This window comes from Schizosaccharomyces japonicus (assembly GCF_000149845.2).
Source record: "Schizosaccharomyces japonicus yFS275 unplaced genomic scaffold supercont5.2, whole genome shotgun sequence".
NCBI lineage: Eukaryota > Fungi > Ascomycota > Schizosaccharomycetes > Schizosaccharomycetales > Schizosaccharomycetaceae > Schizosaccharomyces > Schizosaccharomyces japonicus.
Window position 1 is genome coordinate 3083726 of NW_011627861.1, and position 13392 is coordinate 3097117.

Genomic DNA, 13392 nt, shown 5'->3' on the forward strand with positions numbered 1-13392 from the left:
CTATTAACGACAACAGAAGCATGAGTGGGCTGCGGCTCCTGATCCTGCTGTTTTTATTATCACACAGCCTCAACCTCTCTTTCGTCCGCACCCCCCCAAAAGCGTTCCTTTTATTTCGCAATCTCTCGTATGACGAAATAGACAGTGCAATGCAACACACGCTCGACGAACTCAGCGGTCACAGCAATCACACAGCCCTAGCACACCATCCATCTGCCTGCGTGGGCACATACAACCTGCCCGCATTTGTCCCGCTTTTACACATCCATTTCTTCGGGGCACTTAAGCACGAGTGTTTAACGTTTTTCCCCTAAAAAACACGTGAAGCACTATCAATCAATCTTATCTTATCTGATCCTGATATGAACAACCAAATCATGTGGATGAAAAAAATGAAACGAAGAACAGAAAAAACAATAACGAAACTTGTAATTTACATTTTTGTCGAATAGACTTAATCTCCTCGCGCCTCCTCCGCGCCTTTCATTTTCCTATCCTCGTTTTGAATAAACTTTTTTCGCTTAGTGTGTAGCCCTTCGGCCCTTGCTAAATGCCGAAATATTCGGCCAAGGAAAAAAAAAGACGACTTTGCGACTTTCCGCCTCGCAGCATGATTCGACAGATTTAAAACGACGTTCAGGGGGTCGTGTGACGTAGAGTTAGCGTCAACAGGCCATCTCTGCGGTACCAAGACACGCGGTATCGTTCATATTTGCGGCGCATCACACCTCCAGATCATACACACCTTTCGCAAGCCCTAAACTGCGCCTGCTAACCGAGCTCGGATGTTTATTCTGATGGAGTTTTTTTTTCGGCGGCGATATCGTGTGTAACACGCCAGTCCCAATGCTACCACCATTTTCTGTGACGCTCCATCAAAACATGCGATTTGTTCGCTACACCACATCACCCACACCAGTGCGTGCACCTTAATTCGCGTTTGTCCTCTTAAACTCAACCAACCACTTTCAATTCAGCTGAAAGCCTGTATCTGTACATTTGTGTGCTGCGACTCGTGTAATCGACGTCCGCTGCTCGTTAGGATCCATTGGGAATAAACAATTGCTGCTACTGCTGTCCGTGGTCTATTTTCGTGTCTAGTCTTGTCTTGTCTCGTCTTTTGTCGTTTATTGTTGTGTCGTCTCGGTTTTGTATACTGAGCTGTACTCTACTAGTGCTGCCGCCACTGTTTCTACGAAACAATTGCGTATCCTGCGTTTCGTGTGCATTGTGTCGCTGACTTTAAACTCGATTCGTCTTTATCATCATCTCAACTGTCTCTTCTACGTGTTTGTACGTGTATTTTCAAGAACATTTGATTCTCCGGTATTCTGAGCATTCGCCTTTCTTTTTTAACGCGAATTGTGAAGAAGTTTAAGGAAAAAAAATTACCTGTAGGACTCTTGAGAACCACAAAAACGAAAGAATATCATTCATAAACGGGGTTCGTCGCCGTCTTTACTGCTTTTAGCTATTGCAGAAAATCTCATTTCTTTCAGATACCTGCAAACCTCTTACCGCGTGTGTGTCGGGGGTTTACGTCTTTCTTGAGTGTTATCGTTGCCCATTGACCTGTGTGTCGCTGCTATTCGTGCATTAGTCCCTGCTTATAGCTCGTACTATTGCTCTTTCTCACTGTTGTGTTACTTTTACTCTCCTATCTATACTACTGTTGTGCTCGTGTAAGCATTTCTGGTAGACGGAAGACTTTGTTCGTTGTTTTCTGTCGCCGCTCCTGTTTCATTATTTGCGTGAGGCATTCTTGTATCTCTTGCAAAGTTTTCTTTTTTCTTTCACTTTCGCACTGAGACTCTGTGTCTGTGTGTGCATTAGTATTTCGTCTTATTCCTTTCCTTTTCTTGCTGTACCATTGTATTTATTCAAGGCCAGCTCAGCCATATACTCTTACCACATACTCAAATTCTGCTGCTCTGCTCTGCTTTTGCGTTGCTGAGTTTCTTGTTTGTCTTCTAAACACTACTATAAAGCGTCTGCGTTTTTCTCTTCGTGTGTATTTCTCTTTTTTTTCGCAATGCTCTCGTCTTCTGCAACAACCTCTTCTCTCTCTGCTTGCCCTAACGGCGCAGGCAACTTGGATTTTTCCACAATGCGTACGTCGCCGCTGGGCTCTTCGGCCCTTGAGGCTTTCTCCTCGTCGTCACTCGCCGACTCTGTGCACTCCGGCGCTGGCGGGGCAAGAGGTGGCCATGTGGATCATCGTGGTTCCTTTGCCCGTGCTCCCGGCTACGAAAGCGCCCAACGGTCTCGTTGCCCGTTTTCTTCTATGCAGCAAGCCTTCTCTTCGCTATCGCTAAACCGCACTGAAGCTGATGGCGCTGCGAACCTTGCGTCGCTGCTTCCTCGCGACCTCGTTTTTGATTCTCGCAGCCATGAGCCTATCCACAAAAGCCCCGGCACTTCCTGTAACTTTAATACGTCCCTCCCCACCTCTGTTTCCGCCGTTCCCTCTTCGTCTCTTTTTGAGAACGACTCGCCTACCCTTGCTAAAAGAACTGCTCTGCACCGGGAGGTTTCTCGGCCAGCTGTTCATCGGACATCCAGCGACGTGCACTCGTCGCATGTGTGTCCACATGTGGCTATGAATTCCACTAACGGTGGATTTTCTTCATCGCATGAGGATGTGCCCGTGGGCCACTGCTGTTCAGGCAAGCATTTGTCGAATGGTGGAAATTCGGTCCACAACGCATCCGTGATGCACCATCAGCATCGACTGTGGGCTTCACAAGATGTTGCAGACAACGCTGTCGGTCATCATCATCTTAATTGTGGAGGGGCCAAAGCGGCGACTGCAAGTAAATGTTATTCCCAGCATTTCTCGAAACATGAGTTGGGCGATGAAGGATTCTCGCGAATGAACTTTGAACACCCTATGCGTTCTCGTTCGAGTGTGACCCATCAAAAGGCAGGTTCGCCGTCGTTCTGCCCGCATCACAATGGCGCATCCATGTCTTCGCTACCCCTCAGTGCAGGCGAGGTTACTGAGCATAGCTCTATTTCAAGTGGTGAAACTGTAGCGGGATGCCATCCTTTGCTAAGCAATGGTTCTACTGATTACGGTCTTTCGGCCTTTTCGCCCACTGCATCGGGTCTTTCGACGCCCAGCTCGGAGCTGCCATCACCAGCCCATGAGCACGGCACTACGTGCTGCCATTCTCACGGTGCTTCTGCTCATCCGTGTCCATTCGTCGAATCGCATCCTCATCTGGCATCTCGTTTCCCTTTGTCGAACTACACGGGGCCTACTAGTTTCCAACAGTTGAACTCTTTTCACAAGATCTTCAATCGCCCGTTGAATCCTCATTTATTCCCGTTGTCCACTGGTGGACTGAAGTCCGGTTTGTCTTCCGGCATTGGTTCGCCTACTCTCTATGGCGATGAGTTTTCTTCGTCGCTCTCTGGCTACTCCAGTTCCGTGGCTTCACCTGAATCGGACAAGTCTTGTGGCCGCTGCAGATGCTGCGAAAATGCCTCTCATACCGTTGCATCCAATGTGTCGAACGCCTCCGACTCACCAACGCTGCTTAATTCCAGCTTAGCTTCCTCTCAGCACAAGCCTACTCGTGCTTCGACGCAGCGTTCTCGAAGCAACAGCGCCGTCTTTAATAACACGAAGAAGACGCATAAGCAGCAGAAGCGTTCTGTGGATGATGGCAAGAACGGTGATAAGAAGTGCTTGGAAGCTTTGTCTACCTCTCCTTTGGAAAGCTTTTTGGGCAAAATCTATCCTTTGTGCAAAGATCAATACCGCTGCCGCTTTTTGCAAAAGAAGTTGGATGAGAACCCCCGCAACAATGTTGCAATTGTGTTTCCCGAAGTGTATGCTCATATCAATGAGCTCATGACTGATCCTTTTGGTAATTACATGTGCCAAAAGCTGTTTGATTATGCTTCTCGCGAGCAGAAGATTATGCTTCTCACTGGTATTGCTGATGAAATCGGTGAGATTTGTTTGAATATGCATGGTACTCGTGCTGTGCAAAACATCATCGAGAAGCTTACCTCGAATGAGCAAATTTCATTGCTGACTCTTGCTTTGTCTCCCCATGTCGCGAAGTTGTCGTGCGACTTGAACGGCAATCATGTTATTCAGAAGTGTTTGCACAAGTTCTCTTCTGAGAAGCTTCAGTTCATCTTCACTGCGATGGAGGAGAATATCGTTGAGATAGCAACCCACCGCCATGGATGCTGTGTTCTTCAACGCAGTTTGGACCGTGCTGGTGAGGAGAACAAGCGCCGTCTTGCATTCAAGGTCATTGCAAATGCTTTGGCTTTAGTGCAAGATCCGTTTGGAAACTATGTTGTCCAATATGTATTCGACCTGCGGAACGATGAGTACAATGACATGCTGGTAACCCAGTTCTCGGGTCATATCTGTGATCTTTCTATGCAAAAGTTTAGTTCGAACGCCATCGAGAAGTGTATTCGGGTGTCTACGCCTGAGTCCTGTGAGCGCATGCTGGAAGAGGTGCTTCAGTCTTCTCGTATGGAAAAGCTTTTGAAGGACAGCTATGCCAACTATGTCATCCAAAGCTTCCTTACGCATGTGACGGGTGAAATGCAACAACGTCTTCTTCAAGCCATTAATCCTCTCTTGCCGAAGATTCGTAATACCTGTCACGGTCGTCATATTACTGGTAAGGTCGCTTCTCTCATCGCAACTGCCCAAAGTGCTGCTTAGCTTTTAGGTGGTGATTTTATACTCGTTTTATGTGTTTGTTAGGTCTCATTCGACCATGTATATATTATACGTTTCGCCTGGTCACTGAACAAGAAACAAGAACTGTACTCTCTTAGCTACGGCACATGGACTTTTTGGATTAGTTTTGTATATAAGAATATTATCATTGTATGTATATATACTACTACAAGTCATTTCGATTTATATATATGTGGGTGTTGTTGGCGAGAATGAGCAGGTCTTGATTGAGAAGGCGTTGGACAGGTTCGTCGAAACTATGCTACATATTGTTGGTTCAGGCTGAAGAAACGATGCCGGTTGGATCTTTGCATTGACGAAGTGAAGTGAAACACAACAGGTGCTTTCACACTTCCGCCGATCGACTTGTTGGTCTCTCCATCTTTGTCTGAAAGAACATGAGATTCATCAATGTCACCACCACTTTCCCACCAAATTCGGATGGAATTTAACGGCAAATAGAAAGATGAAAAACGTGATGATCCTATCACTTTCTATACGATAAAACAGTATTAGGCGGTTTCACATTTTTGTTCCAAGGAGGTTTTTGGCTATCTGCTATCGTATCTAAGCCTAACAAATATTATCAGATAACTTAAAATGATAGGAAACATAAGAGCCAGGCGATAATCTGAGAGGACTCGAAACGAGAACGAGAACAACAACAACACTGAAAGACGTAATCTTAATGGGGGTTCATATTTTTAAAGTTATCAAGATAGGATAAGATATCAAGTCTTTTGTGAAAGTCACCACCAAAAAAACTGAAGCTATGGGCCTACCAGTATGTGGTTTCAGCCTGTTGGAAAGACTGATTCATTCATCCGGTGCACCAGAATGGCACCTATTTATCCCAAAAGCCGGCTCAAACGTTTAGTAAAGCAAAAAACAAACAGACCCATTGAAAATGGGGCTCTTGATTTGGTAAGTCACTAGAACAGTATAAGAACTTGGAAGCGATGATGTTAGTGCGACGAGTTGTCTTTGTAGAGAACGATTCCACTGACACTCTTTATTTGGTAAGATGTACATGGACTACTGCATCTTTTTACAAACGCTGTTGAAAGAATCCAACATTGAGGCAGCCAAAGAGAAAGAGAAGCAGATCCAGGCTAGTCATATCGAAAGGGCAGAAAATGTATGTATATCATTGGGACACGAAGCGTCATAAAGAGGAGCGTAAAAGAAAGCTTTGTGGCGACAGACAAAGGAAATGATATCTGACAAACAGGAAACACTTGCGAAGTTTCGGGGATGAGAATTATAAGCTTGCCAGTGTTTTTGCACTCATTTCGTCGTCTTAAAGATCGGGTCTGCTGTTCAGGACACGAACAATACAGCCAACGCCAGCAATTTCAACCAACTAGTAATGTTAATAAAGTCACGTTCCATGAAGCATGTGTATTTAAGTAAAAATACCTTTTGATGCCAGTTCAAGAGGACAGCAGAATTATACTTGGCGGGTTCAGCGAGTCCCTTGTAAATATAGTTCATTAAGTATGTGTGTTGGTCAACCGACAAGCTTTTCAGCAAGTCGGGAATGTCTGACAAACGAATGTTGCTCAGTACATCCAAGAACGCAGCCAAGAATTGTGACTGATAATGTTAGCACGAATGTGAAAAGGAGGAACGGAAGGGGAAGAATTCACGACGACGCAGAACCACTGGGAACAATTCGTCTCTGTATCTTCAGTATAGGTCTTCATACCTTTGCTTCTTCTACGTCGTAACCATAAGGAGGGTCAGAAAGGAATGCAGGAAGAGAGGCAGCAGCGTTTCCACTACAAAAACTCGTTAGTAACGGGTTGAAATGAACCTGAAGACGCGATCTACAAAGACATACCCAGAAATGGCGGAACGGGCTTGGTCAACGACAGCAGCTACCTGTTGGTTGACTTCGTCGGCCGGGGTTTCACGAGGAGGAAACAGATCTTCTTCTCTGAGGAAGTCGGATTCATACTGATCTACATTCAAACTTCTAAACGACATGCTTTTCTTAACAAACGGAGCAAATTATGAGCAGGTATGCACGGACGACGGAGAGGTGGTTGATGGATGTAACGGGAGACAGGAAATGCTTGACACTAGATGAACACTTTAATACATGAAATCTACAAACACAATTGTAAGCCAGCGTGTTATACATTCCGTTTGCTCATTTATTGACATATCAAATATGGACGAATACTATATAAGGAGCGCGAACACCATTTCTTTTCTCCAGTACTCCAGACCATTATTGTGGACGGAAGCCCTGAAAATCCACAGATTTCTGTCTCTACCTTTGGTCTCAGAAGAACGCCAACGGTTCAACACAGAGGAGCTCTTATGGGCTCTCCTACGAATACGTTGGGACAAGTTTGTTCGATGGTTGTTCGTTAGAATATCTTAGATTATGTTAAACTAGATTAACGAGCTTGTTTGGTTTTTGCCTTAAGAAATGTTAACGTGTGTCAAAGAGTACTTAAGGTGTGTTACGTGCTGCTTTATATTGTTTTGTGTGTGTACCGTACTCGTCGTTATAGCGTATGCGGTGCTTCTTCGTATCAGTAAATAGGATAGTGCATATTGCTAACTCGCTCTATACTTATTTACGGTGTTCTATAGTTTTGCAGTATTTGTATTTACCGCACCACACAAACCCTCACAATATACCCACCTTCTTGTTCTTCGCCCTACCCCGTGTATGTAGTCGCGACGCGATTTGTCTGAGACTAACACTAGAGTATAGAGAAGTGAAAATGCCGGTTCACGGGCTGTTGCATTGTAGCCATGTGTCTATGGCTACATTTTTGGCAGTTGCACAGGATCGACTCTTGAAACAACATCATGCCCAATTTCTGCGTACGTAAAACGCTTGCTGTTCTGTTTCATGAATATCTGTCTAATAAACGCCTTGTATACAGGGAAGTGGAATGTCCACTACAAGCTGTACAGAAATGCAATCTCACCTAAAGTGCTCGAGTTCCTTTATCAAAACACGCAACCGAACATGATGGCTTCTATCAACAATGAGGAAGCTGTTGTAGACACAGAAACTGATTTAGAGGCCATCATTGTTCGAACCAAATTGTGGACCTTTCGACAGCACTTGTGTGCTGAAGGTGCCATCTACGAGGTCGGTGATTTCGTCATAGGAGTCGCCAATCTGCTGCAGAAGACCACATGGAAGGGCTTTCTCGTTCACGTTGTGTTCAAGGGCTCTGACGATATGTCAATTGCACAACCCATTATTCGTGACCTCTGTGAAAGCTGCTTCTTTCGGGATCCGACTGTCCCTGTTCACGAAAGTTACTACATCAGCGAACAGCAATATGCTTCACCAAAAACACTTCAGAGTCTGTTTAAGCAGCGTAACACCATGGAAAGAAATTCTTCTACTACTTCCCTTCACGCCTCCGCCAATGTCCCTCCTATGGTTCCTGCACCAACTGCCGAGATTCCTTCCGGCTCAACCACCGATGCGTCCTCTGCCGCTGCTGCTGCTGCTGCTGTTGCTTCAAATATGCAGCAGGGTCTCCACCCAGCGGCCCCCAATTCTGCTGCTGCTGCTGCCTACAAAACCGAATTCCCCATGATACTAACGAACACCGATTCCTTTGTAGATCTCACAAACATGTAACCTTTCCCCGCAATAAAAATCCCCGACTATAGATGTGTGAGTGTGATCGACGACGAAAAAGCAGATCCCCCGCAGCCGAAGACGAACTTTATATTTACATACGACTACAAGTCCTACAAACCAAACCAATTGTTTTTAATCAAAAATAGCAGAATCAAGAAGCCATTTAGTCAAGAGCGTCAGTCACAACACCCTTGGAGGCAGTGGAGACATTACGGGCATACTTAAGGAGAGTACCCTGTTGGTACTTGAAGGGAGGAGCCTTCCAGCCGGCACGACGACGAGCCATCTCAGCTTCGTCAACAAGCAAGTCCAAAGAATTCTTGACAGCGTTGATCTCAATGATATCACCGTCCTTAACGAAAGCAATGGGGCCACCCATTTGAGCCTCAGGGTCAACGTGACCAATGAGGAAACCGTGAGAGCCACCACTGAAACGACCGTCAGTCAAGAGAGCAACATCCTTGCCCAATCCAGCACCCATAATGGCACTAGAAGGCTTAAGCATCTCGGGCATACCGGGACCACCCTTGGGACCCTCGTAACGAATGACAACAACAGTCTTCTCACCCTTCTTAAACTCACCACGCTCCAAAGCCTCAATGAAGAGGTTCTCGGCATCGAAAACGCGAGCCTTACCGCGGAAGAAGAGACCTTGCTTACCAGTAATCTTGGCAACGGAACCCTCAGGAGCAAGAGAACCACGAAGGACACGCAAATGACCCTCCTTCTTGATGGGGTGCTTCAGATCCTTAATGATCTGTTGACCCTTCTTCAACTCGGGAGCAGCCTTCAAGTTCTCGGCAAGAGTCTTGCCAGTAACGGTCATGTTAGAACCGTCAATGAGACCCTCAGCGTGCAAGTACTTCATGACAGCGGGGACACCGCCAATGGCGAAAAGATCCTCCATGACATACTTGCCACTAGGCTTCATATCAGCGAGGAAGGGGGTGCGGTTGCTGACGGCTTGGAAGTCGTCAAGCGTCAACTTGATGCCGACAGAGTGTGCAATGGCAATCAAGTGAAGCACAGCGTTCGTGGAACCACCGAGAACCATGGTAAGAACCATAGCGTTCTCAAAAGCACTACGAGTCATGATGTCGCGGGGCTTGACGTCGTCAATCAAAATACGCTTGATGGCCTCACCGGCATCCTCACACTCCTTGAACTTCTCGGGCGAACCGGCAGGGAAGGAAGAGGAACCAGGCAAGGTCATACCGAGAGCCTCAGCGCAACTGGCAATAGTGTTGGCAGTGTACATACCACCGCAAGCACCACCACCGGGGCAAGCGTGACGAATGATGTCGTGGCGAGTGGTCTCGTCAATCTCACCGGTAATGTATTGACCATAGGATTGGAAAGCAGAGACAACGTCAATGGGAGCATTGTTCTGGCACTTGCTGTGACCGGCACGGATAGTACCACCGTACAGCATGATACTGGGACGGTTGAAGCGACCCATGGCAATCAAAGAACCGGGCATGTTCTTGTCACAGCCGGGAATGGAGATATTGGCGTCATACCATTGAGCATTCATCACCGTCTCAATGGAATCGGCAATAATCTCACGGGACTGAAGCGAGTAACGCATACCAGAGGTACCCATAGAGATACCGTCACTGACACCGATCGTGTTGAACTGGTAGCCAGTAAGACCGGCCTTTTGAACACTGGCCTTGACGCGACGACCAAGGTCCAAAAGATGCATGTTACAGGGGTTACCCTCGTACCAGCAACTGGCAATACCGACCTGGGGCTTAACCATGTCCTCCTCGGTCAAACCAGTAGCGTAAAGCATAGCTTGAGAAGCACCCTGAGACTTGGGCTCTGTAATTGTAGCACTGAACTTGTTCAGCTTTTTCTCGACATTAGCGGCCGAGATGTTCGTGTAAGAACGAGCGCTGGCGCGCTTGGCCACAGAACAAAGAGCCTTAGCACGAGCAAGCTTATTCAACATCATCTTGAAGACTTCCTCGTAAATCCCAACTCAGTCCAAAAAAAGTTACGACAGAACCGCACGTAGAACGAATCTGCTGTTTCTTTTTCGTTTTTTTTTCTGGTGTATAGGACTGGACACGAAAGAGTGAGTGACTTTTGGGAGGTTAAAAGGGAGCGCGCGGCCCTATATATACACGTCCATATCAGCCAATAATCACAAGCTTATTGGGTAGGTGCCGATTTGCCCAAACGGGTGATCGATACTAACCGAGTCCTAGATTTAGAATAAAATCGCAGATTGAGGCGCCAATATACATAGAAAAAATGTCAAGTATGTTTTTTAAGCGCCTAAATGTATTCTTCATTATTGGTTTAGTCGAGAAATTTAGGTTTTTGGAAGTTACCAAAAATGGTGACGCTCCTCTAAAAAGTGCACTTCATACAGTAAATTAATCATTTCCTCATTCAGATGAGCGAATTGTACGTACAGGCGATGTTTAAAGGCGTTTCATGATCAATTGCCTGCACAATTGATGTTTGAGAGGACAAGAGGTGGAAGAGGTGCTGCGCAGGTTCATGCGTGCCCCTGAGGCTCGTTGCTATGGCGACGACGACCAGAACAACCTAACCAGAGCCAAAAAACAAGAAAACGAATAAACGAGGAATCGCTGGAAAATAACAAAAGCAATTAGCTTTAAAAAGTGTTTCTGAACTTAATATACAGTTTCTGTCTATTTGAATTAAAGAGAAAAGGGTTTACGAAGAACGAGAGACGACGAAACGAAAACAGGTTCAAAACATCACTATAGTGCAAAATATTTAGAGATGGGTATTCATCGGATTAGCAAGTGTCAGATATCAAGACCAATTATTGTTGGAAACGACGCAAAACCGTTGACGGAAGAAGAGAAACAAAATGCACCCAAAGATCATACTCACCATTGGCGAATCTTTGTGGAAGGAGTGGACGGAGAGGATATTTCGCCTTGGATAAGAAAGGTCGTCTTCAAACTGCACGACACGTATCACAACTCCACGAGAATCATTGAGGAGCCACCGTTTGAAGTGAATGAAACGGGTTGGGGAGAATTCGACATCATGATTCGAGTGTTTTTCCCGCCTGAGGCACATGAAAAGCCCATAACATTCTTTCATCGGCTTAAACTCCATGCATATTTGACGACGGGTGATACAGTGACACCTCTGAACGAGTATGTGAAATCAGAGCAGTATGAGGAAGTTGTCTTCAACGAGCCGACTGAGATTATGTATAATATTCTTACTCAGCACGCGATCGGTGATGGGCACGGGCTTGCTGTTGAGCCAGAACCTGGCCACGAGTTTTCTTTACAGCGTGAACAGGACGAAGTGGACAAACTCGACATTGCCGTCGGAAAAGTGAACGAGATGATTCAGTCATATCGTAAGCGGCTCCAAGAACTAGGCGGTACTCCGGAACAGGGCACTCCAGTTGCGCAATGAGCAAGTGCGAGGGAGCTGTTTGCATGGATTATTTTTTTTGTATTTTTAGGTGAACTTTCGTTTGTTCTCATTGATGTTTTTGTGTGTGGAGGGTATGTATATGTATGTATAAAAGTCTAGCATCGTGTTATGTAAGCATTTTTTGTCCGCAGTGAGCGTCTATTCGGGTTGAGGGAAAACACCATTGTACATGTAAACCAAGCCGAAGAGGACGAACAAGGCACCGCCGAAGAGCATCAAGACACGAGGGCTCACTTTCGAGGCCACCAGTTTTCCGCTGACGACAGCCAGACCGGTGCAGCAAGCATGGCCGACCAAACTACCAAGGAGCACCATCATAAAATTGTCCGTAGCAGCCAGAGTGACGGTAGCAATTTGCGAGCGGTCGCCCCATTCGCCAACAAAAGTTAGAGAGAAAGCCTTGACGAATGTGGGAGACAACAAAAAGGTGGTGAGATTGCTGAATCCCTCACGGACTCGAATGAGCAATGTTTGCTTAGGTGTCTTCGTTGCACCGTTCGCACCTGCTTCCAAACGCTCAGGAAGAGAATCGGTTGCTCGGATTTCGTTGCTGACATGCAAGAATTCTTCCTCCATGGCATTACCCTCGCCTACTTCGCGAGCTTCTTGGATCATTTTGTACCCGAACAGCAAGAAGAGGCAGGCACCAATAATGTCGGTGAATTGTTTGTTAATTAAATAGGGAACAGCGGAACCAATGACACAGCCCAAAAGGGTCATGAGGGCCAATGCACCGTAAGATGCTAAGAAAACGGTGACACGCGAGTTTTCCATGGCGAGCAAGGCAGCGACAATGAATGTTTTATCACCCAATTCGCAGCCAAAAATCATACTAATGGCAAACACAAAGCTTCGAATCAAACCTTTTTTTTCTGTAATTCCCAAAGCAACAAGTTCAGCTGGGTCTGCAGCATAACAGCCTAAGGCGGAAGCCATAAGCATGCCTAAAACGAAAACATTTTTTAAAACAGACATTTTTCGGTCGAGGTACGTATCACTCAAACAAATTGTGAGAGTAATTGAAGTCCAAAGTAGTTTTTAGTAAGTGAACAAGACAATAGGCCAGGAATTGACTTTAAAAGTATTCGTTCGGCGAATACAAAAAAAAAGGATTAGTAACGAATGTAGGATTTGAGCAAACCGATTTGTCCAATGAACTCTATTCCCAGTAAAACCCGTTGCTATATGAGCAATCTAATTAAAAAAGAATGGAAAGGGGAACCGTCTAAAGAAAAAAAAAGAGAGGGAAAAAACTAAATAATGGAAAAAAAAAAAAAAAATAAAGAGCCGAACAGTAAAAAATGAGAAAAATAAAAGCAATTATCCGAAAGGCTAAAAAGCTTTTAATTCTTCAAATACCTTCTAACAAGAAAGAACCGCGTGTTCGCGAAATTAGAATTCCCTACTGATTGCAGTAGTTGGAGAATTACCGTATTTAAGAAGATGCAATTTTGAGTCGGCCAACAGTGACGGCTACATGTTCGGATAAATAATTTCGCTTTTCTTTATTGGAACGGTACTGTCGCATAAAGAAAACTTATTTAAATATTTACGTAATTAACAATGATGGGGGTTGTGCTTCTGTAAGTTGGTCGAGAGAATTACTATAATT

The 13392-nt window shown here is 45.5% G+C and overlaps 7 protein-coding genes across 7 annotated transcripts; 4 read left to right on the forward strand and 3 right to left on the reverse strand.

Annotated features, from left to right (window-relative positions):
- Positions 1-2032: 2032 nt before the first annotated feature.
- On the forward strand, positions 2033-4699 carry SJAG_05322 (RNA-binding protein; the record flags this gene model as incomplete). The annotated part of the gene is made up of 1 exon (XM_002175188.2): positions 2033-4699. One exon carries the CDS (start codon positions 2033-2035, stop codon positions 4697-4699), a length of 2667 nt encoding a protein of 888 aa, XP_002175224.2.
- Positions 4700-5480: 781 nt separating this feature from the next.
- On the forward strand, positions 5481-6074 carry SJAG_05321 (hypothetical protein). The gene is made up of 3 exons (XM_002175187.2): positions 5481-5641; positions 5742-5855; positions 5949-6074. Exons 1-3 carry the CDS (start codon positions 5555-5557, stop codon positions 5973-5975), a joined length of 228 nt encoding a protein of 75 aa, XP_002175223.2. The 5' UTR covers positions 5481-5554; the 3' UTR covers positions 5976-6074.
- On the reverse strand, positions 6018-6706 carry SJAG_04100 (ARP2/3 actin-organizing complex subunit Arc5; the record flags this gene model as incomplete). The annotated part of the gene is made up of 4 exons (XM_002175186.1): positions 6018-6080; positions 6137-6313; positions 6426-6498; positions 6561-6706. 4 exons carry the CDS (start codon positions 6704-6706, stop codon positions 6018-6020), a joined length of 459 nt encoding a protein of 152 aa, XP_002175222.1.
- A 690-nt stretch (positions 6707-7396) lies between these two features.
- SJAG_04099 (mediator complex subunit Med20) lies at positions 7397-8567 on the forward strand. The gene is made up of 2 exons (XM_002175185.2): positions 7397-7561; positions 7624-8567. The coding sequence occupies exons 1-2, from the start codon at positions 7459-7461 to the stop codon at positions 8337-8339; spliced, it is 819 nt and encodes a 272-aa protein (XP_002175221.2). The 5' UTR covers positions 7397-7458; the 3' UTR covers positions 8340-8567.
- Positions 8373-10413, reverse strand: SJAG_04098 (dihydroxy-acid dehydratase). Its single transcript, XM_002175184.2, has one exon. It carries the CDS (start codon positions 10297-10299, stop codon positions 8506-8508), a length of 1794 nt encoding a protein of 597 aa, XP_002175220.1. The 5' UTR covers positions 10300-10413; the 3' UTR covers positions 8373-8505.
- A 422-nt stretch (positions 10414-10835) lies between these two features.
- Positions 10836-11852, forward strand: SJAG_04097 (YEATS family histone acetyltransferase subunit Yaf9). Its single transcript, XM_002175183.2, has one exon. The coding sequence runs from the start codon at positions 11103-11105 to the stop codon at positions 11757-11759; it is 657 nt and encodes a 218-aa protein (XP_002175219.1). The 5' UTR covers positions 10836-11102; the 3' UTR covers positions 11760-11852.
- On the reverse strand, positions 10905-13239 carry SJAG_04096 (hypothetical protein). The gene has a single exon (XM_002175182.2). The coding sequence runs from the start codon at positions 12753-12755 to the stop codon at positions 11919-11921; it is 837 nt and encodes a 278-aa protein (XP_002175218.1). The 5' UTR covers positions 12756-13239; the 3' UTR covers positions 10905-11918.
- Between the last annotated feature and the right edge of the window lie 153 nt (positions 13240-13392).

Coding starts and splice junctions, on each gene's coding strand:
- SJAG_04099 (XM_002175185.2), top strand. CDS start 7,459: ATGCCGGTTCACGGGCTGTTGCATTGTAGCCATGTGTCTATGGCTACA. Junction 7,562..7,623: donor ACATCATGCCCAATTTCTGC/GTACGTAAAACG, acceptor CCTTGTATACAG/GGAAGTGGAATGTCCACTAC.
- SJAG_04098 (XM_002175184.2), bottom strand. CDS start 10,299: ATGATGTTGAATAAGCTTGCTCGTGCTAAGGCTCTTTGTTCTGTGGCC.
- SJAG_05321 (XM_002175187.2), top strand. CDS start 5,555: ATGGCACCTATTTATCCCAAAAGCCGGCTCAAACGTTTAGTAAAGCAA. Junction 5,642..5,741: donor AAAATGGGGCTCTTGATTTG/GTAAGTCACTAG, acceptor TTATTTGGTAAG/ATGTACATGGACTACTGCAT. Junction 5,856..5,948: donor ATATCGAAAGGGCAGAAAAT/GTATGTATATCA, acceptor TCTGACAAACAG/GAAACACTTGCGAAGTTTCG.
- SJAG_04097 (XM_002175183.2), top strand. CDS start 11,103: ATGGGTATTCATCGGATTAGCAAGTGTCAGATATCAAGACCAATTATT.
- SJAG_04096 (XM_002175182.2), bottom strand. CDS start 12,755: ATGTCTGTTTTAAAAAATGTTTTCGTTTTAGGCATGCTTATGGCTTCC.